The 17468-nt window shown below is 38.1% G+C and overlaps 2 protein-coding genes across 4 annotated transcripts; one reads left to right on the top strand and one right to left on the bottom strand.

Moving 5' to 3' along the window:
- The first annotated feature begins 1470 nt into the window (after window positions 1–1470).
- Mesr4 (misexpression suppressor of ras 4) lies at window positions 1471–11345 on the top strand. Of its 3 annotated transcripts, none has more exons than XM_070300978.1 (2): window positions 1471–1943; window positions 2991–11345. In XM_070300978.1, exon 2 carries the CDS (start codon window positions 3019–3021, stop codon window positions 8764–8766), a length of 5748 nt encoding a protein of 1915 aa, XP_070157079.1. In that variant the 5' UTR covers window positions 1471–1943; window positions 2991–3018; the 3' UTR covers window positions 8767–11345. The 3 variants fall into 3 exon arrangements, with proteins under 3 accessions (XP_070157079.1, XP_070157077.1, XP_070157078.1); XM_070300976.1 differs by having other exon boundaries at window positions 1471–2114; XM_070300977.1 differs by lacking the exon at window positions 1471–1943 and adding an exon at window positions 2412–2481.
- Window positions 10782–17332, bottom strand: LOC138935977 (cilia- and flagella-associated protein 251). Its single transcript, XM_070300979.1, has 20 exons — window positions 17178–17332; window positions 16940–17086; window positions 16753–16856; window positions 16539–16693; window positions 16126–16241; window positions 15682–15802; window positions 15461–15596; window positions 15217–15380; window positions 14672–14836; window positions 14478–14586; window positions 14026–14237; window positions 13795–13946; window positions 13377–13715; window positions 13199–13288; window positions 12935–13066; window positions 12770–12861; window positions 12245–12479; window positions 11728–12001; window positions 11171–11304; window positions 10782–11048 (listed from the first exon to the last, which is right to left on the bottom strand). The coding sequence occupies exons 1-20, from the start codon at window positions 17313–17315 to the stop codon at window positions 10947–10949; spliced, it is 3117 nt and encodes a 1038-aa protein (XP_070157080.1). The 5' UTR covers window positions 17316–17332; the 3' UTR covers window positions 10782–10946.
- Between the last annotated feature and the right edge of the window lie 136 nt (window positions 17333–17468).

Below are 17468 nucleotides of genomic sequence, written 5' to 3'. Positions count from 1 at the left end.
CGTTACTACTCTGGCAGTGTAAATTAAAATAAAATAAAAATACAAATACAGCAAGAGATTTTGGATGGTTGAAATATTTAAATAAATAATTAAGACACAAAAAGGGATTCACAAATGACAAAATGATACAGTTTGAAAAACTATTGCTAAAGGTAGGAAATGACTTAAAGGAGCAGTATATATTATAAACATGCAGAAAAAAAATTAAAATTACATCCCTTAATCCTTGATTAGATTCTAATATTCTGCTAGAGGATAGTAACGTTTTATATATATTATTTTGTTTAATAATAATACATATTGTGTATAATGTAAATAAATATCAATTTTCAGTATTAGTAATGTGTATCAAAACAAAATTTCTTTTATCTCGACCGAATTCATATCATTCATCATGCTATTAGCAACAAGAAGCTGGAATCTATCTTATTCAGATTCCTGCGCAATGATTTCTGTGTGGATGCAAACGCTCGACGCTCGATGCTGCCATGTAATAGCGCCTTTAAGCGTCGAGCGTCTGCGCAGAAAATTGCGCAGAATCTAATTTCAGTCTAGAATCTATCTCGTTTAAATTCTGCGCAGACGCGGGATGCTTAAAGCCCGTATCAGACTATGCATTGAAAATTGAAGATTAAAGATTGGAATTTGATTAATCAGAACAAAAGGAATTAAAATTTCTTTATCCCGATTGGTCAAATTTTTAATCTTGGATCTTGAATCTCAATCTTCAATGCGTAGTCTGATACGGGCATAACGCTGCCATGTAAAGGCACCTTTAAACGATTTAAAAAATCACGTGTCTCTGACTACGTATACACGTCACTCCTAATCGGGTTTAATCCGTTGTTCTAAGACTGGCCAATCACAGTCATTCCATTCTTCAGAGGAATAGCTATGATTGACCAGTTTCACAACTATGAAAAAAGTTTGTCGTATGACAAATGTAATATCGTCTTTAAGGGTGCAGTGTAAGGTCGATATTACATTTGTCGTACGACGAACTTTTCAAGCGCATTGATTAGCTAATTTCTAGAGACTCGAGAAAGTTTCTATTTTGCAGCCAATCAATATGCTTAAAAAGTTTGTCGTATGACAAATGTAATATCGGCCTAACAAAGCTCTCTGGATTGTCACTAACGACCATAGAACTTATATGAAATAGAGTAGCATTCGGTTGACCAATCAGTAGCGGGATTCTCTAACGTCTTAGCGACGATTATCGTTGTCGTTAGGGAGCGATAACCTATAAGAGTTGCGCTTTTCACCAGGATTGTTCTCGCCATTGGCTGTCGCTAGTTAACGATACCGAAAATTGTCGATAGCAAGTTACTGAATCCCGCTACTGGACGAAGAAATTTTTATTTCCTCTGATTGGCCAATCGTATGCTACTCTACTCAAAGTAAATTTCGGAACGTAATCCAGAGTGTTCATAAACAGGCTTTTCGCGAAATTGCATCATTTCCCGCGACGCTTTGTGAAAGATATCAAGAGTTTCGGTGATCGGAGGATTACGTTTCAGCGATTTCGAATCGCTGTCACCGCCGGTTTACTCGCCGGTTGCCGTTGTCGGAATTTGTTATTGAAGTGAGGAGGTTGGGATAGTACGGTAATAGAACGTACACGAGTTGTGTACGAAATGTATCGCCGTTCGAGATTTCGCGCGGCGATCCTAAGCAACGGACAAGCGGCAAGACATTCGCACTCGCTTGTCACTGGCTGTGTATCCAAATTAAATCCGTGGCAGTAACAGCAGCAGTAGCGGTAGTAGCAGCAGCATTCTCCTGACCATCGGTGACCATCGGTATCGCTATTGGATACTACGTCCGCTCGTAGCCCGCGGACTTGGATTAACCTCCTTCTCAGGACGGTTGCCAGGGCGAGCCGTAGCACAGTCGCTATGACAAAAGGTGGCATCACTGGGAACGTGTTGGAAGCACGGACGGTACAGCGCTCATTCATATGACGCCATTTTACTAACCTTTCTCGTCGTGTCCACCGCGACCAGCTACTTAAAGCAGTACCGAGGCATTAACTACGGGCTACGTGTCGTGTTTCCACACGGTCGATCGTATCATCGTGCGAACAATTGGCTCGGTCTCACGGCTTGTGTAAAGTAAGTACCGAACGTGAATCGCGTCTCTCGCGTTTGCTCTCTCTCTTTCTCTCTTCCTCTCTGTACGAATGCCCGCGCTCGATCGCGGGAATTCGCTCGAGAGTCATCCTCGCGCGCGTCCAACATTTTCGTCGTCCGTGTTGCTGGCGTCGTTTCTTGGCCTCCGCCAAGGATCGTTGTAGTATTTAACGAGAAAGACAGGCAGAGAGAAAGAGATTACCGGCGATTCGCCTCGTCATGTCGTTGCCAGGACGGTGTCTCCTTAAACCGCCGTATTTTCTCCGCGTTTCGTCTCGAGATTCGCAATTTCGAACATTCGCGAAATTTGATCTGCGACAAGAATTTCGAATTTTTCTAAGTTTAACAGGTAATTGTATTAAGGCTGTAATTTTTTTTTTTTTTTGTACGAGACCGAAATTTCGAGTGTAGAATTAAGACCAGGGATTATCTTCAACGAAACCGCCTACGCGTTATTGCGACGCAGTATATATTAATTATCTCAATTTTGATTTGTCGGAATGAAATTTCTAATGAAAATGCATTAATAATGTTTTTGTTGCATTGAAACGCCGTTTCTATGTTTGTATTCAGTGTAATCTTTGGTCACAGATAATTTCATGTTTTTACTTTCGTCACATTCTGGCATTCTTACAATATTCCTTTTAATAATTCCTATTTTCAATAATTCCTATCGTCAATAATTATAATCGTTTTTTAATTCTTTGAACTCAAAAAATTAACATGTCATTCTAATAAATTATATGCGCATAAATCTTATAATGTATGCAAAAACATATATTATATTTAATTTAATTTAATTTTAAATTCAATTTAAATTTAATTATTTATTGTATATTAAATATAAATATATTTCAGGTAAATTGCTGTAACAGTTTGCATTATTATGGAAGATGAGGATGGAGAGAGTAAAATTATAGATATGTGGAATATCTTGGAGGAACAACAGTTCAAAGATTCGACATTGGGTAACGCATTAAGACATTCCATCGACGATGTATACACAGATGTAATTGAAGAGGAGAAACAGCTAATGCGCTACAATTCGATCATAGCGAAAGATTCGCCTGGCAGAAATACAGTAACAAATCCAAAACTTACATTCAAAGGCTTCAAGAAGCGCATCCTAGCCCAAGCTCGGGAGATTCATACCTCCAGTCCGAAGAATAGCACGCCGGAAACGCAACAATCGGCATATCCCAATGCAAGGAGCGGCAAGGACAAGAGGACAGAGGGGAAACGGGAGCGTAAGATAACAGAATACGCTCAGTATTTGGGTCTTCAACCATCAGCGAGATACAAATGCTCCAAGTGTCACACGTGGTCCATTTGCGGTCCCAATACGAAACAGAACTCTTGCACCTGTAATTCTAGTATGACGCCGATGCCGAGTACCTCCGAATCGAGTACTTCAATGTCGCACAGCGCCAGCAGCTTCAAGATCACGAGAAAAGTTTATCTGTGCGCAGCATGTGGTACATATTTCGAAAACTGGAATTTATTCTTACACATGAGGGACATACACAAACGTCACATATGTCTTTACTGCCTCGGCATGTTCGGCCAGGCGGAAAGGCTGTCGTACCATCTGATGAAGAAACACAGCGTTCCGGAGATGGCGTTTACCTCGATGGAGGATTTCTATAACGCTTTCAAAGGTTCGTGCTACTTGGTCTGTTGCAGCTGCGAAAAGGTTTTCTCGGAGACCGACGATTTCTTTAACCATTATTGTTCACTGACGTTGAAACAAGATGTGACTGATACCAGCACACCGGTATGTACCATATGCAGGCAGAGTGCGGGTACACACGCGAGTACCTGCAGTTTTGCGCTATCATCGGATACGGATAGGGATTTGTATGGCTCCGCGACGCCATTATCAGTCGCCGACGCGATGCACGCGGATAATGCGTCGCCAGCGACTATTCTACCATCGGAGAAAACTACAAATCTCGAAGGTAAGGGACCACCGAGAAAAGCAATTAAGCACAAGAGCAAACACAGTGGGGGAGATGGTGCACAAAATTCTCGCCAACCAAAACCGATTGCATCGACAAGGAAATTAGGCGCGAAGACCCGGTGTAACGAAAACCAACTCGATTGCGATCTCGATATCCAAAGAGAAATAACAAATAATTTACCTAGAGACACAGTTACCGAGACAATAATGGAAGTGTCTAGGTACACGGGCCGCGATTCATCTGACGAGAATGACGAGAACGATGAACAAGCAATGAATAAGAACGTGTATAACAATCGTGACAAAGAATCGGGAGAAACGTCACCAGCTCAAAATTGTCAACTCGATCGCAATGAACCTTACGACAGTGTAACCGAGACTATTATGGAAGTGTCACGCTATACAGGTGACAAAGATAAAAACCAAAAAGGAGAAGATTCGACGTGTACTGCAGATGATGAATATACATCGCGCACAGTTGAAAAAATGAATACCGAAAACAGCGAGATATGCGATAAAAACGATATTGATTTGGTACGTTCGATTAATTCAAGACCATCTAGTCCAGTACAATGGGAAGCCGAGAAAACCGCGATGGCAGACGCAAAAGCAAATGTTACGTGCGAGCCTGAAAATGAAATTGAATTTTGCGCGTATGACAGCCCGCAAAATGTACAAAGTCCTGTCAATCAATCACTGTTTAGTCCGCAACACGAGTCGCATGCGTTGGATCCGCAATCCAAAGAAGAAGAAAATGTCGACGATGTCGAAAAGAATGAGGAGGAGAAGTCAGATGCGATGTGCGCCGCTGAATCTCAAGCTTCAGTTTCGTTTAACACTGTTGCTACTTCTGATAGGAGTTTGATTATTAAAATTTGCAATAGAAACTCGCAGTTTAGCGTCGCAACGACTACCATCGCGAGTAAAAAATCCGAGGAAAATAATAATGCCCAAGGATCGACATCAAAGGACAAAATGTTAAATGATTCGAAAATGGAAAGAGACATCAACGGCGGGAACGAAGCGAATAATGAGCTGGATGATAGTGATTCCGATAGCGATAAACTGGCAGTAGTGGATAGTAATCAGGAGGAAGATGAAGAAGCGGAAGACGGTGAGGAGGCTGAAGAGGCCGACGAGGTCGAAGAAATCGGAGAGGATAGATGTAATGATGCGAGAGATGACGATAATCAAGATAATCAGGAAGGAAATGATGGAATCGGAACTGAAACAAATACTAATCGGGAAACATTCGTCACATCGATGCCGAGCCACGATGTCAGTATTGAAAAATTCATTAATAACGAGACCGAAGGCTCAGCGAGAAGTGAGCAGACGACGAAAGACGATACAATCGGTATCGATGGTGGTATTGCACTAGCCGGCGAGGACGCCCCATGTATCGATCTAAACGTTGAGGGTACTTTGGATAGCATGGATTTGGAAGAGCTGCTAAAACGCTGCATTGAGGCGGCCAGTCCTACCTGCGTTTATTGCAATCATGCGCGGCACATAGCCATCAATGGCAAGCAACTGGGTCTGCACATGCTGGCGGAGCACAAGTTTCAGCCGCAGCATCCCGCGATAATCATACAGATGGAGCAATTTACCACACGGGTGAGGAGATCCCTGGATGAACTCGAGTCTCGTTACTTCAATGTAAACACATATACTAGCGCGAACGGCACATACAATGTGCCGGCAGTGTTAATATACGAATGCTTTCACTGCAGATTCCACTCCGCGATACACAAAGAACTATATCTGCACAATCGGAAGATGCATCAGAAGACTATATTGATTTGTATAATGTGCAAATCAACATTTTATAGTTATAGCGAGCTGCTATGCCATCTATGTCCTGGTATTTACTCGCCAAACGTAAACCTGCGGTATCGTTGCTGTCTCTGCTCAGTGGCCAGTCTCCCATCGGCATTTCGGCTCATGGTGCATCTGCGCAAGCGTCATCACGTCTGTGACGTTTGTCTAGAATCTACCGGCAATCAACAGCGTCTCTCGAACCACGTGTGGAAGCATAAGTTACATCATTTGTGTTACAGATGCGGCATCGCATACCGCAACAAACCGGACATCACGAAACACCTATTTTGGAAACATGGCACGGAGAGTGTCCTATGCCGGAAGTGTCTGCAGAAGAAATGGCCGCACATATATCACTTCTGCATACCACCCACGGCATTTGTTTGCGAGGAGTGCGGCTTAAGCTTTGGTCGCGCGGTGGCGCTCAAGGTGCACAAAAGATTACACTCGGGCGATTCACCGTATGATTGCGACGAATGCGCAGAACGCTTTATATCGCGGAAACTTCTAGCCAAGCATCAAGTGGCTCACAGGGAACCGAAGCCAGAAGACATCGATGTGAATACGATGGACGTAGTTCATGCTCCACCTACAGAAAGAGACGAGAAATTAGACACAGTGGCAGCGACGATTGATGGGACCGCCGTAGTGACGGGAGTCATGGGGATCGAAACTACGAAGAATGTCAAAGAGGCTGTGAAAAGAGTCGATGTTTACGATCTGCCTCCGCTTAATCTATCGTCTGAAAGCGATACGGATAGCGAGGAAGAAAAAGTCATTACCGCGGAGAAACTGCTGGAAAAAGAAAAAGTCGTAGAGGACGCAGCGGAAAAGAAAAATGAAACCACCGAAGAGCTCTCTGCTACCGCTGTTGATGATGTTGCTACATTAAATAACGATATAGTCGAAGTGGAACGGAATGAGGAGGAGAAGAAGCAGGAGGCACGCATTATGGACGGTATATGGGATAATTTCAAGACATATGCCGCCAGTCTGGACGTAGAGGAGTCCGCCAAGACCATTGCGTTGAAGGAGAGCGTACCCGAGACCGATGCCGCGTATCTAAGAAGTATTATCCTCACCGACCATGATTATTGCATAGTATATTCCTCCGAGAAAAAGAGCGAAGATCAAGCCATTTCCAAAGACGACGACGTAAACGACGAACACGACGGAGTTAAATCTAAAAGGAGTCCATCACCCGGTACGCCAAATCGCAACGCCGGATGCGACAGCGACGCGAACAAAAGAAAAGCAAAGACTCCTAAAAAGAAGAAAAGAAGCGGCAGCACATCGTCCACGAGTGATTCCTCGAGTGATACCGATTCGAGCAGCTGCTCGTGTGGCACCAACTGCAGCTGCAGCAGTTCCTCTTCCGGTAGTTCCTCTAGTTCTAGCAGCAGTTCCGACTCTGATAGCTCCACATCTGAGAATTCACCCAAAAAGCAATCAAGCAATCGTAAAGAAAAACATAGTAAGAAGGAGAAAGAAATCGAGCCGGAGGACAAATTAGAATCCGTTGAGCCGGAGAACAAGCCAGAAATCACAGTAGAGAACGGTCTAGTAATTCCCGAGCTAACGAACGAACTTCCGACAATCAGGGCGAAGCCGCTGTTGCGGGAATCCGATTTGGAGACCGAGGAGACCGAAACAGACGAGGACTTTTATGACGAGCATCCACAGTTGCTTGCCAACAAATTATTGTCGGAAAAGCGCAATCAGTTGCTGCTATTGGCCGCCGTTGCACCGGCGTCGACACCGATCTCGCCGGCGCAAGCAATGGAACAACCATCGACGCCGCTCAACAATGGCATTTTAGATGCGGAAAAAGCGTTGCCGGAATCGATCATGATGACCACTGAGGATCATCAGCAACCACAGCAGCAACAGAAGAGAAAAACAAAGACGAAGAAACGACGAAAAGGTGAGAGGGGTGGTAAGCGTAACGCGACTACAGTGGAATCGATCAAATTAAACATTCCCAAGGCGTTTTACCGGAAAAATCCGGGATTCGTCGCATCATCGCTAGCGGTGCTGTATCCCAATAGCAGGGCCTCGACACCGAACCAACTGCCGGCTACCACATGTAACGATTACGAGGGTGTTAGCAGTGCAATGGAGATGATGCAGCAACAGCAACAAACATCGATCACTACTGTCATTGGCGTGCCAAATCAACATATCGGTGCAGGCATGGAGACGGAGAATAAGAGAGTTTCGAAGAGGAAACACGTGCCGAAGCGCTTTTATGGCGATTCGAGCGATGACGAGCCGAAAGGCAAGCAACCGACGTTTAATAGATGGCGAAAAAATAAGATCCCTGCTAGCCCCTCAGCTTTCATATCGCCGCTCCCGCCGACGGCAATGACATCACCAAATCCGAAATCGATCGTACCTCCAAGATATTCTTTGGGCGGCAAGAGCATTACACAGACATACACCAACAGGTCCCAGGTGGTCCAAATGGAGCAGCAAGCGGTTCTATCCGAGGAGTTGCCGCGCATCATTACGCCAGCGTCCGCCACCGAATCCGACGATCCTGCGGAGAGTAGCAGTGATAGCAGCGAGTCCGAGACGGAGGACGTCACGAGACAGAGGATAAATCGTAACAACCTGACGATGCCATCAGCCATAAATACATCAGCCACGGAGCGGCCTGGCAAGATTTATTGTTATTGCCGCTGCCCATACGACGAGGTATCGGAGATGATAGCCTGCGATGGCGAGGACTGCCGCATTGAATGGTTTCACTTTGAGTGCGTTGGTATAATGGTGCCGCCCAAGGGCAAGTGGTATTGTCCGGATTGTCGGAAGAAGCACGGTATCGTACAGAACGATGACTATTGCGATTGATAGTGAGATAACAAACAGGACAATGATGATAGCGACAGCGTACTAATTACCAAATTCGACCGATCGAAATCGTTGCTTTTAGGCATAATGCTAAAATTTTCCTTCTTTCTTTTTCACGAAAAGGAAAAAAAGATACTACACTGTTCCATGTTGATATTTTTCTTAAACCGATATGTAGACAATGTTTGTACATAATTGTGTAAATACGTCCTAGAGTTTGTAAGAATGAAAAAATGAGGTTTTTGTGTACATTTTTTTGTATTTCTTTTAACGACGGCGCCATATATAAATATATGAAGTAGATATGTAGATAAATAGATAAATACAGACAGATAGGTAAAATAGGTAGGTAGGCAGATGAACAGGCTGATAGCGAATAACTGTGCAAAATCGTAGGACCCTAGCTTTTCGTAAAGGCAGGACAGCGTTTTACGAATTCGGAATTTTCATCTGATTATGATTGTCGGCATTGCTGGCGGTTTGTCTTGATCTTAGCTCGCGATCGAATTTGCATGAACTCTCGCATATCTCTCTGTTAGTTCGGCAAAAGCACTAAATTTGTAATGCTAAATATATAATAGTCGCGCGCGCGGGTGATTGCCATCTACTTTTTTTTTAAACTATGGATACGGAAATATGACAATTTCCTTTTTTTCTTGTTGGTAAATGGACGGTTTTATAAATTTTTAAATCGTTAAATTCATTAAGTTTGCATTGCATTAATCGTTAACTGTTCTTTTTAACAATGGCTATGTTCGAATTGTCGCTATGTAGCGCTTTCTCAAAATGATTGTATCTCTTGAGAGGTGTATCTTTCCTTGCTTCTAGTCTATAAGATAAAATGCTTGAAGTGAAACGTTATTCTTTCAGCAGCCGAAACAGCTCTTTCGTCGACAATCTTGTGCCACATCGAAAAGCCGATTAACGGTCGTATAAAGGTTTATATCGCATCAGTGAGATCTACAAACGTGTTAAATTGAATTAGAAAGCAGGCGCCATTCTTCGACTATGAGAATCGATTAACAAAATATCGACGCGCGGAAAATACTGTTAATATTAGAAATGAAGAGATCGTGAAATGTTTATTGAAAATTTCGCTTTAAACAGTATTATAGGATATATACAAGGAAACATATATCTATCATGTTTATTTATATACGTTTCCGAATTTCATATCTTTATATACATATACACAACATTTTGTATATATACACACCCATTAGAACACACGAAATTCGGAAATATATATAAGAGAGAGAGAGAAAGAGAGAACATGTGATGGATATATAATACATATATGCAATATACATCTCCCATATAACTAGTAATACAATCGAAAAAATAATAGTTCTATGAAAAAATAAATTAAAAATTTAGAATAATTTTTTTTTTTAGCAAGGTTTTATTTCCGAGAAAATTGACTTTGAAAATTGGAAAATTAAGAATAATTTGCTTTTTTAAACTTGAGTGATTTCTGACAATCTTGTGTTATACATTATCGAATTTTTCTTGCGTGGTTGATAAAATATATATAAAGAGATGCAACATTTTTTTATTAAACAAAAATAAAGTTTATCTACATATTTTTCTCATTTACAATACTTCTTCAGTGTAAATCATTTTAATTTGTTTTATTAAATAGATTAATAGTGTTTATTTGTACTTTTACATATATATTAATCACTCTTGAGATGAAAAAATTCAAATATGACAAAAAGTGAATTTTCTTGAAAACAAAATCTTATATGAAAAGATATTATTATGTGTTTTCGAATTATTTTTTCATATAAAATCCTTGTTAGTCGAGTCTGTTCGAACAGATTTTCACAAGTGTCTGCTACAAATTTTTATCAGCAGAAAAGCTATGAATTTAATAGAATTTGTTAATTTCGATTATGTCGACACACTGTAATAGAGCCTGAGCATAAAGATTGTCATAATCGTTGGTCACAGAGTCGGAGATGTAAGGTAATGCACAATGATTAACGTAAACGCCTACGGCCATTCTGCTAGCATTTCTTCTTTTCTTTATTCTTAATAATGTCTCTTTCAAAATTTTAATCTGACGTTTACAAAAAATAAATAGTTCCGATCTTTGTTTTAGGTTTACTTCCATCACTTTCGTTTACTCCTCACAGCAGTATATATCTATAAAAAAATCACTCCAGAGTACCGCGATGCTACAGATAATCATCATGTTGATTTTCTCGATTGTTAACTTTAGTTTCCTCCAGTGTTTCGATACCCATAATGTCCATGGCAAAATCTTTGTAAGATATTCTCTGTATCATAACGTAACAATACATTACTCTCGGGAAGCCTAACGATGAGTTTATCTTGTTTATTCTACATTTATTGCCTATTTGCATATTGTTTTTCAACAAATTGGGGAGGAAAAAATTACCGATGGAAGGAAAAGAAAATTGAAGGACACGTCTCTTTGCGATGGACTTGACGGCCGAATCTCTGTCGTTTCTTTGTCAGAAGGCATGAGCAACTTGAGATACGTGTATGCCTCTTCTAAAGTCAACGGTTCACCTGTCATATATAAGAACACATAAATTGACGAAATGTTATTGAATACTGCAGGTGAAAACTAAATCATTTATTTTGAAAAAAAAAAAACAAAAATGTAATTTTAACTTTATTTGCTCTATTCAAAATGTAAGAGTAATTCGCAAATTTTGAGACTGTTCTAAAAGTAGATTGTTACATTAATTAGTATACAATTTATTTGTATACTAATAGAAACAATTATGTTTTCTTTAATAAATAGAAGCATGAGAAAAAAATCAAATTAAAGTAGATAGATAGGTCATATAAGAATTAAAAAATTTGATCATTAATTTATATCAGAATGCAGTCGATATAAGGATATAAAACTACATAAATTTTATATTTTTGCGACAAAGTCGCAAAATAGAATAATACATAAAAAAAGTTTACAACTAATGAACTTGCCAACACGCTCGCTATCTTCCATCGAAGTCTTCGACATTGTTCTACCTAATAAAACATCCATAAACTGTTCTCTTGTTAAAGTAGGATTTTCCATATTAATAGAATCCTCATCGATGAAAGTACGAAAAACTTCCTTTATTTGGCGCATACAAATTCCGAACGCTGGACGATGATTCACATAGAGTCGCACGAATTCTTCAAAAGTAATCTTTTCGACAAGTTTATCGGTTTCGGCATAATGTTTGTAGGACACTTCCGTCATGATATTCTCTATCTTGAAAGTAAATTTATATTTTAACGCGACAGAATCTTGCGACGATATACACAAAGAAAGAAAAAGTAGAAAATCTTATGATCCCATTAGTACAACTTCAAAGTTTCAAAAAGATTCGTCCACATATTCAAAAGTTCAAGTTTAAAATGTTGACATTTTATAATTATATCCTGTATATAATATTACGCGCATGAGTACATAAATATACACATAGCCTAACATAACATAACACATAAGGAATACTTCTTTGATGGTCGGAAAATATCCTATAGCTCGCATAAGATTTGGAATCTGCTCGATGGCCACAGTATCGGAGACGATTCTAGCAACGGTCGTATTTTCACTTTGATGTAATATTTGCGCGTAATAGAACAGATTCTTCATCTCGTTTATCAGCCACAATTTTTTGTCGCCTTCAACGAGACGATGAAACGGCAAGAGTCCTTCCCCGCCTAATTGAGCTATTAAATCAACGGATCTGGAAAAATTTTTATTTACATTTTTCAGTATAATATTAAGATTTGCAATCACCAATCGTTTTGCAATTGTATTTGATGGCGATGATGTCTATATAGAGCAAAGATAAAGTTTTTATATAGAAAACCATATTTTTTGAAATGTTTTATAAAAAAAAATTGTTTTTATTTTAACGATGACATATCGAAAGCGAGAATATATAGCAATTTTCAAATTTTCTTTTAACGTCAAAATTTAATGTGACTGCAGTAAAGAGCCAGAAGCCCGCACTGCACATCAACATATACCAACTTGAGTTTGATTTTCCACATCAACACACACGGATCGTTGTAGCCTGTGGTAAAGAGTATTTCTCTGTTGCTGCTGACAGCGATATTTGTTACCTACAAATAACACAGGTGCATACATATCTACCATTTCATAAATATGAATATGTAGCATCTATAGGCATCTAACTTTTCGTGGATGTCCCGTCATACCGACGATCTTATAAGGATTGCCGTCAAGAGGCAGTAGCTGAAGACCAATTTCCCTGTCAGTGGCGAATACCATATAACTGTTATAGTTGACAAATTTCTTCGTTAAGATCTGTCGGCGTTGCAGAGATTTAAATACAAAGTAATCATTAAAAGATCAATCTGATAATTACAGACGTTCCGTCTAAATTAATCAATATATCATTCTAATAAAAATCGTTCTATGAATGTCTCAATGCGTTACTTGGAATTGTTGTACTGGTTCTCCAAAAGTCGGTCCCAAATAAGTACCGCGAATAGTTTTGGTAACATCATTGAAGATCTTATATTTGTACTGTAATGAATATATGGATTAGAGTAATACATCTTGTTCACAATTTGGGCAAATCAAGAAGAGAAAAAGCCGATTATCGAAATCTTACTTCGGAATTTGAGATCATAAGAAATCTCTCAACACCAAACTCTGGATACCATGCTAAACAAAGGGGAATAGCGCTCTGTTCGATTTTATCGGTGCGTAATATTTGAAGTCCTGGCGTTGGATACGGGCCGCTGTGTTCGAGATCATATTCGATGAGCTCTTGATCCTCTCCCAGTGAAAAAAATCGGGATGTAGAGAAATCTAATGTAGCCGGGCCGAAAAGTATATCTCTGATGGGTAGATAATGCGAGTGATATTTTCCGATTAAGTTCCACACATTAGGCTCCTTCGAAGCGGCGATATCGTTTCTCTTGAATACTACTACTGTCAGCGCGTCGTCCTGAAAATAAAATTCTTATATTAATATCTTTTAAGAATAGATTTTACATCAGCGGAACAATCGATGAATTTCTTTTTACTGTGTAAGCCATGTAATTGGCGCACTGCGCGAAAGCGATTTTATTAACGGCTGCCGAGGAGTGTTTGTACGGAAACTCCTCTAAAGGATCTAAAGTAATGTGATGTAGAATCCAAATCGCTCCATTTTCCAAACCGCACGCTAGCATGTCGCCTGTAGAAGAAAAAAAAATGAGCGCTCTTCTATGCAGATTTCCTTTACATGGAAAATTATGACATTCGTCGATACCAACATCTTGGCGAAAACTTTAAAACTGTGATGGCTTTTAAAGACTCGTGATTTTGCGGACAAGTGATGTAAATAATGTTCTTGTCGATTGTCTGTTTTTCGAGAATCGGCCGGAAATCCGGAAAGGGTGGCATGCTCCTGGATATCATCAAGGTACAGTCCTCGTGATTATATAGACGTATGGTACCTTGCACATCGCCCACGACTACATAATTGCTTTAATTAAAATTAATCAATATAATAAATATATACATTATTAATTATTTTAAGTATTTTCAAAATATAATTAATATAAAAAATAATATAATTAATATAAAAATACAGATTAAAATAATAATATATTTATTTATTTATTTTTTATATATTATATAATTATTTTTTTATATTATATAATTATATAATTATAAATTATATAATATATAATTAACTACATATGTCTACTTCGAATTATTCTACCTTTCTGGATGAGCATCTATGCTGGTCGTGATTGCTACTGGATGAGGTAATATAAAGTACCATTTTTGTTTCGGAATTTCTATTAATGCTATTACTCCTGTAGAGGAACCTATAATAAAAGAACAAAGCCACAAAAATGAATTTAAATTCGAATCAGAATAATTCACACATCTCTAGTGAAATGAATGTTTTACATGCAAGAAAATTTCGGACGTTAAACGGGGAGCCCTGTAAAGTAGCATCTATCGCCGGATAGCTCGACTTCGCTTCGCTAAATGCCTTGTAGTTTCGTGGAATATATTTTGCATTTGTAATGATTTTTGACGAGGTCATCTCTGTTTTGCCATTTCGTTTGTATTCTAATTCATGAGAATATTTCAACCTATCGTGTGATCCATTGTGCAGCGAATACTTTTCTTTCTTTCTTATATATATATCGTAAGTTTTCATTTTTCTCGTACGTTAAAATATCAAATAAAAAATATACGTAATGAATAAATTAATATAATATATGTTTTACATTACTATATAATATAGATTTAATATCAGTTATACAAAAATTCTATGAATAAAAATATATATAAAAATGTAAACATTAAAAATAAATTACATATACAAAGACATATATATAAAATGGGAATACAAAACAATGAAAGATAAGTGATATAACTTATAAGAGGACCAATTTTAAAAGCTAAAAACGGAAGAAAAGAAAAAGATTTTTTTAAATAAGACTTACTCTCAGATACATTGGTGATAAATACCGGAGATAGCAAGTTTGATTGAAGATCGAAACTTATCCATCGAATGGAATCAATATTGCAATTCTGACACCAGTACAAAAGTTTCAATTGATAATTATAAAAAGTGATACGACCATTTGAACTTCCTGTGACAAGCATACTGCAAAATTAATGATTAAATTCGCGTCAGGTATACTATTATTAGGCTATTAATAAATTATAATCTTCAGACGTGTATACTTTTCGTTATGGGCGATAACAGTAATACTACAGTTTTGTAATTTGATCGTTTTTACGTGTTTTTTCTTCTTATAATTAGTATCATTAATCGCACCCTTTTCTTTACGAGGAACGTCATTCCACACCAAAATGCATCCTGAAAAAGTTATAACGTCAATACACAATGTTAGATAATTGTTTATTAATTAGCAACTAAAATTATGTCGACAAATAGAGAATACCATTCGTAGTCACTGTAAACGCTTGTTGTATTTTAGAAACATAGCAAGTTCCGTTGAAGATTTCAACACGTCGAAGTTTTGTTATGACTTTGGGACAATCGTAACTCAAAGATTGGCCGTTCTTGTTTATGAAATTTGATAGAAATTTGATGAAGATCAGAATTCAATCAGACATTAGTTAAATTAAAATTTAAAATGTGTATAAACTTTTTTTTCTTGTTTTGTGATAAAATATTTAGTAAGAATATTTAATGTAAAATCTAGTTTTGTTAATGTAGAGCGAATATGTTATAAAAAATAAAATCTAAAATTTGATATATCATATAAAGAGAAAGATCTTGAAAATTCGTACATTATAAAACTTTATTTATTTCGATTTATATCACCGTTTCGCTTACCAATTCTAAATAAACTAAAAATACAGATATGATATTTTTCACTAACCCAAATTAGGAACAAAACATGATAATCAGTAGTTAATGCGAACTGTTCCGGATATTCATCGTCGAAAGTTATTTCCTTGACACGTTCGGACATAGTGTCGATCAATGGAATTGATGCTGGAAATGTCGTTAAGCAAATTGGTAATTTATAATCGATAATTTTTTTGACACAAATATTTTACAAAATCTTAGTCATAATAATCACAATTGTCTATTTAAATAATGATTAAATTTAATTAAATCTGATATTATATCAATATTTTTTGCATAAATAAATAATATAATCAGTAGGATAGGATAAATATAATTTTTGTAATGATGATAATAACAATATATGATAATTAATATTTAATATTAGATGTTTTTAAGGCAAAGAAGAGTGATTAAACGAACGAACAAATTAAGGGAGCAAACCATCTGGTTTGTCCCTTCCATGGGTCCACAACCAGACATGCACATTCTGACACTTTTCCTTGCTCACAGTGATTATCTGTTTAGCATCGGGACTGATATGAGCGATTGTCACATCTTCGCTTGCATACGGATGGAATAAAGTGCACACGGGCACCCTGAAAACATATCGAAAAGAATAATATTATGAAAATAGTTTTTTTAAGAAAAAACTTGCCCCTTTTCTGTATCCCAGACCATCACTATGGAATCTTTTCCGAAATTCGCTGTCAGTAACCATTTGCCGTCCCGCGAAGTGGATAATGTTCCCACGGCATTACGCTAAAGAGGGCAAGAAACGTCCCTTTGCAGATGCGGAAAAATGAACGTTATTTTGCGCTACACGCGTGAAAAAATATACCGACATGGCCTAGAAGCGGCAACATTTCTCTTGAAACATAGTTATAAATCACAACTACATGCGAACAGGCATACGCTAGTAACGTACGATTTTCCGTCGTTAGATTTATCACCGGTACTTCCGGATTTATGCCGAAGGACCATTGCAACTTCTGAAAAATAGAACGTCAATTTTTTGACAATCAAAGACATACTCGTGTCAATTAGTGCATCGTCCAATGTAATTTTATAGTTTTCACTCACGAACGGGCAAAGATCATGCTCCGTGAATGTCCGCTCGTAGCATTTTTTTTCCGCGTTTTTTTCCATGGTCTCATTATTTTCGATATCTATTCGAGATTGATCCAAAATTGACGAAGAAGCAACAGCGTACATCGCCATTTTAAAACAAATGCGACAGAAACATTCAATTTACAATATAATTACAATTGACATAAAATAGAATTCGAATTTATATTTAATTGTTGCTTCCGAGAGATGATGCCATAAGGATATTTTTTTTTTAAATTTATAACAAACGTCAATTATGATACC

Source organism: Polyergus mexicanus, unplaced genomic scaffold, assembly GCF_030449975.1.
Source record: "Polyergus mexicanus isolate NDT 795.1 unplaced genomic scaffold, iyPolMexi1.0 SCAF_9, whole genome shotgun sequence".
Lineage (NCBI taxonomy): Eukaryota > Metazoa > Arthropoda > Insecta > Hymenoptera > Formicidae > Polyergus > Polyergus mexicanus.
The sequence above is the reverse complement of the archived record's forward strand: the minus strand, read 5'-3'. Positions and strand labels throughout refer to the sequence as shown.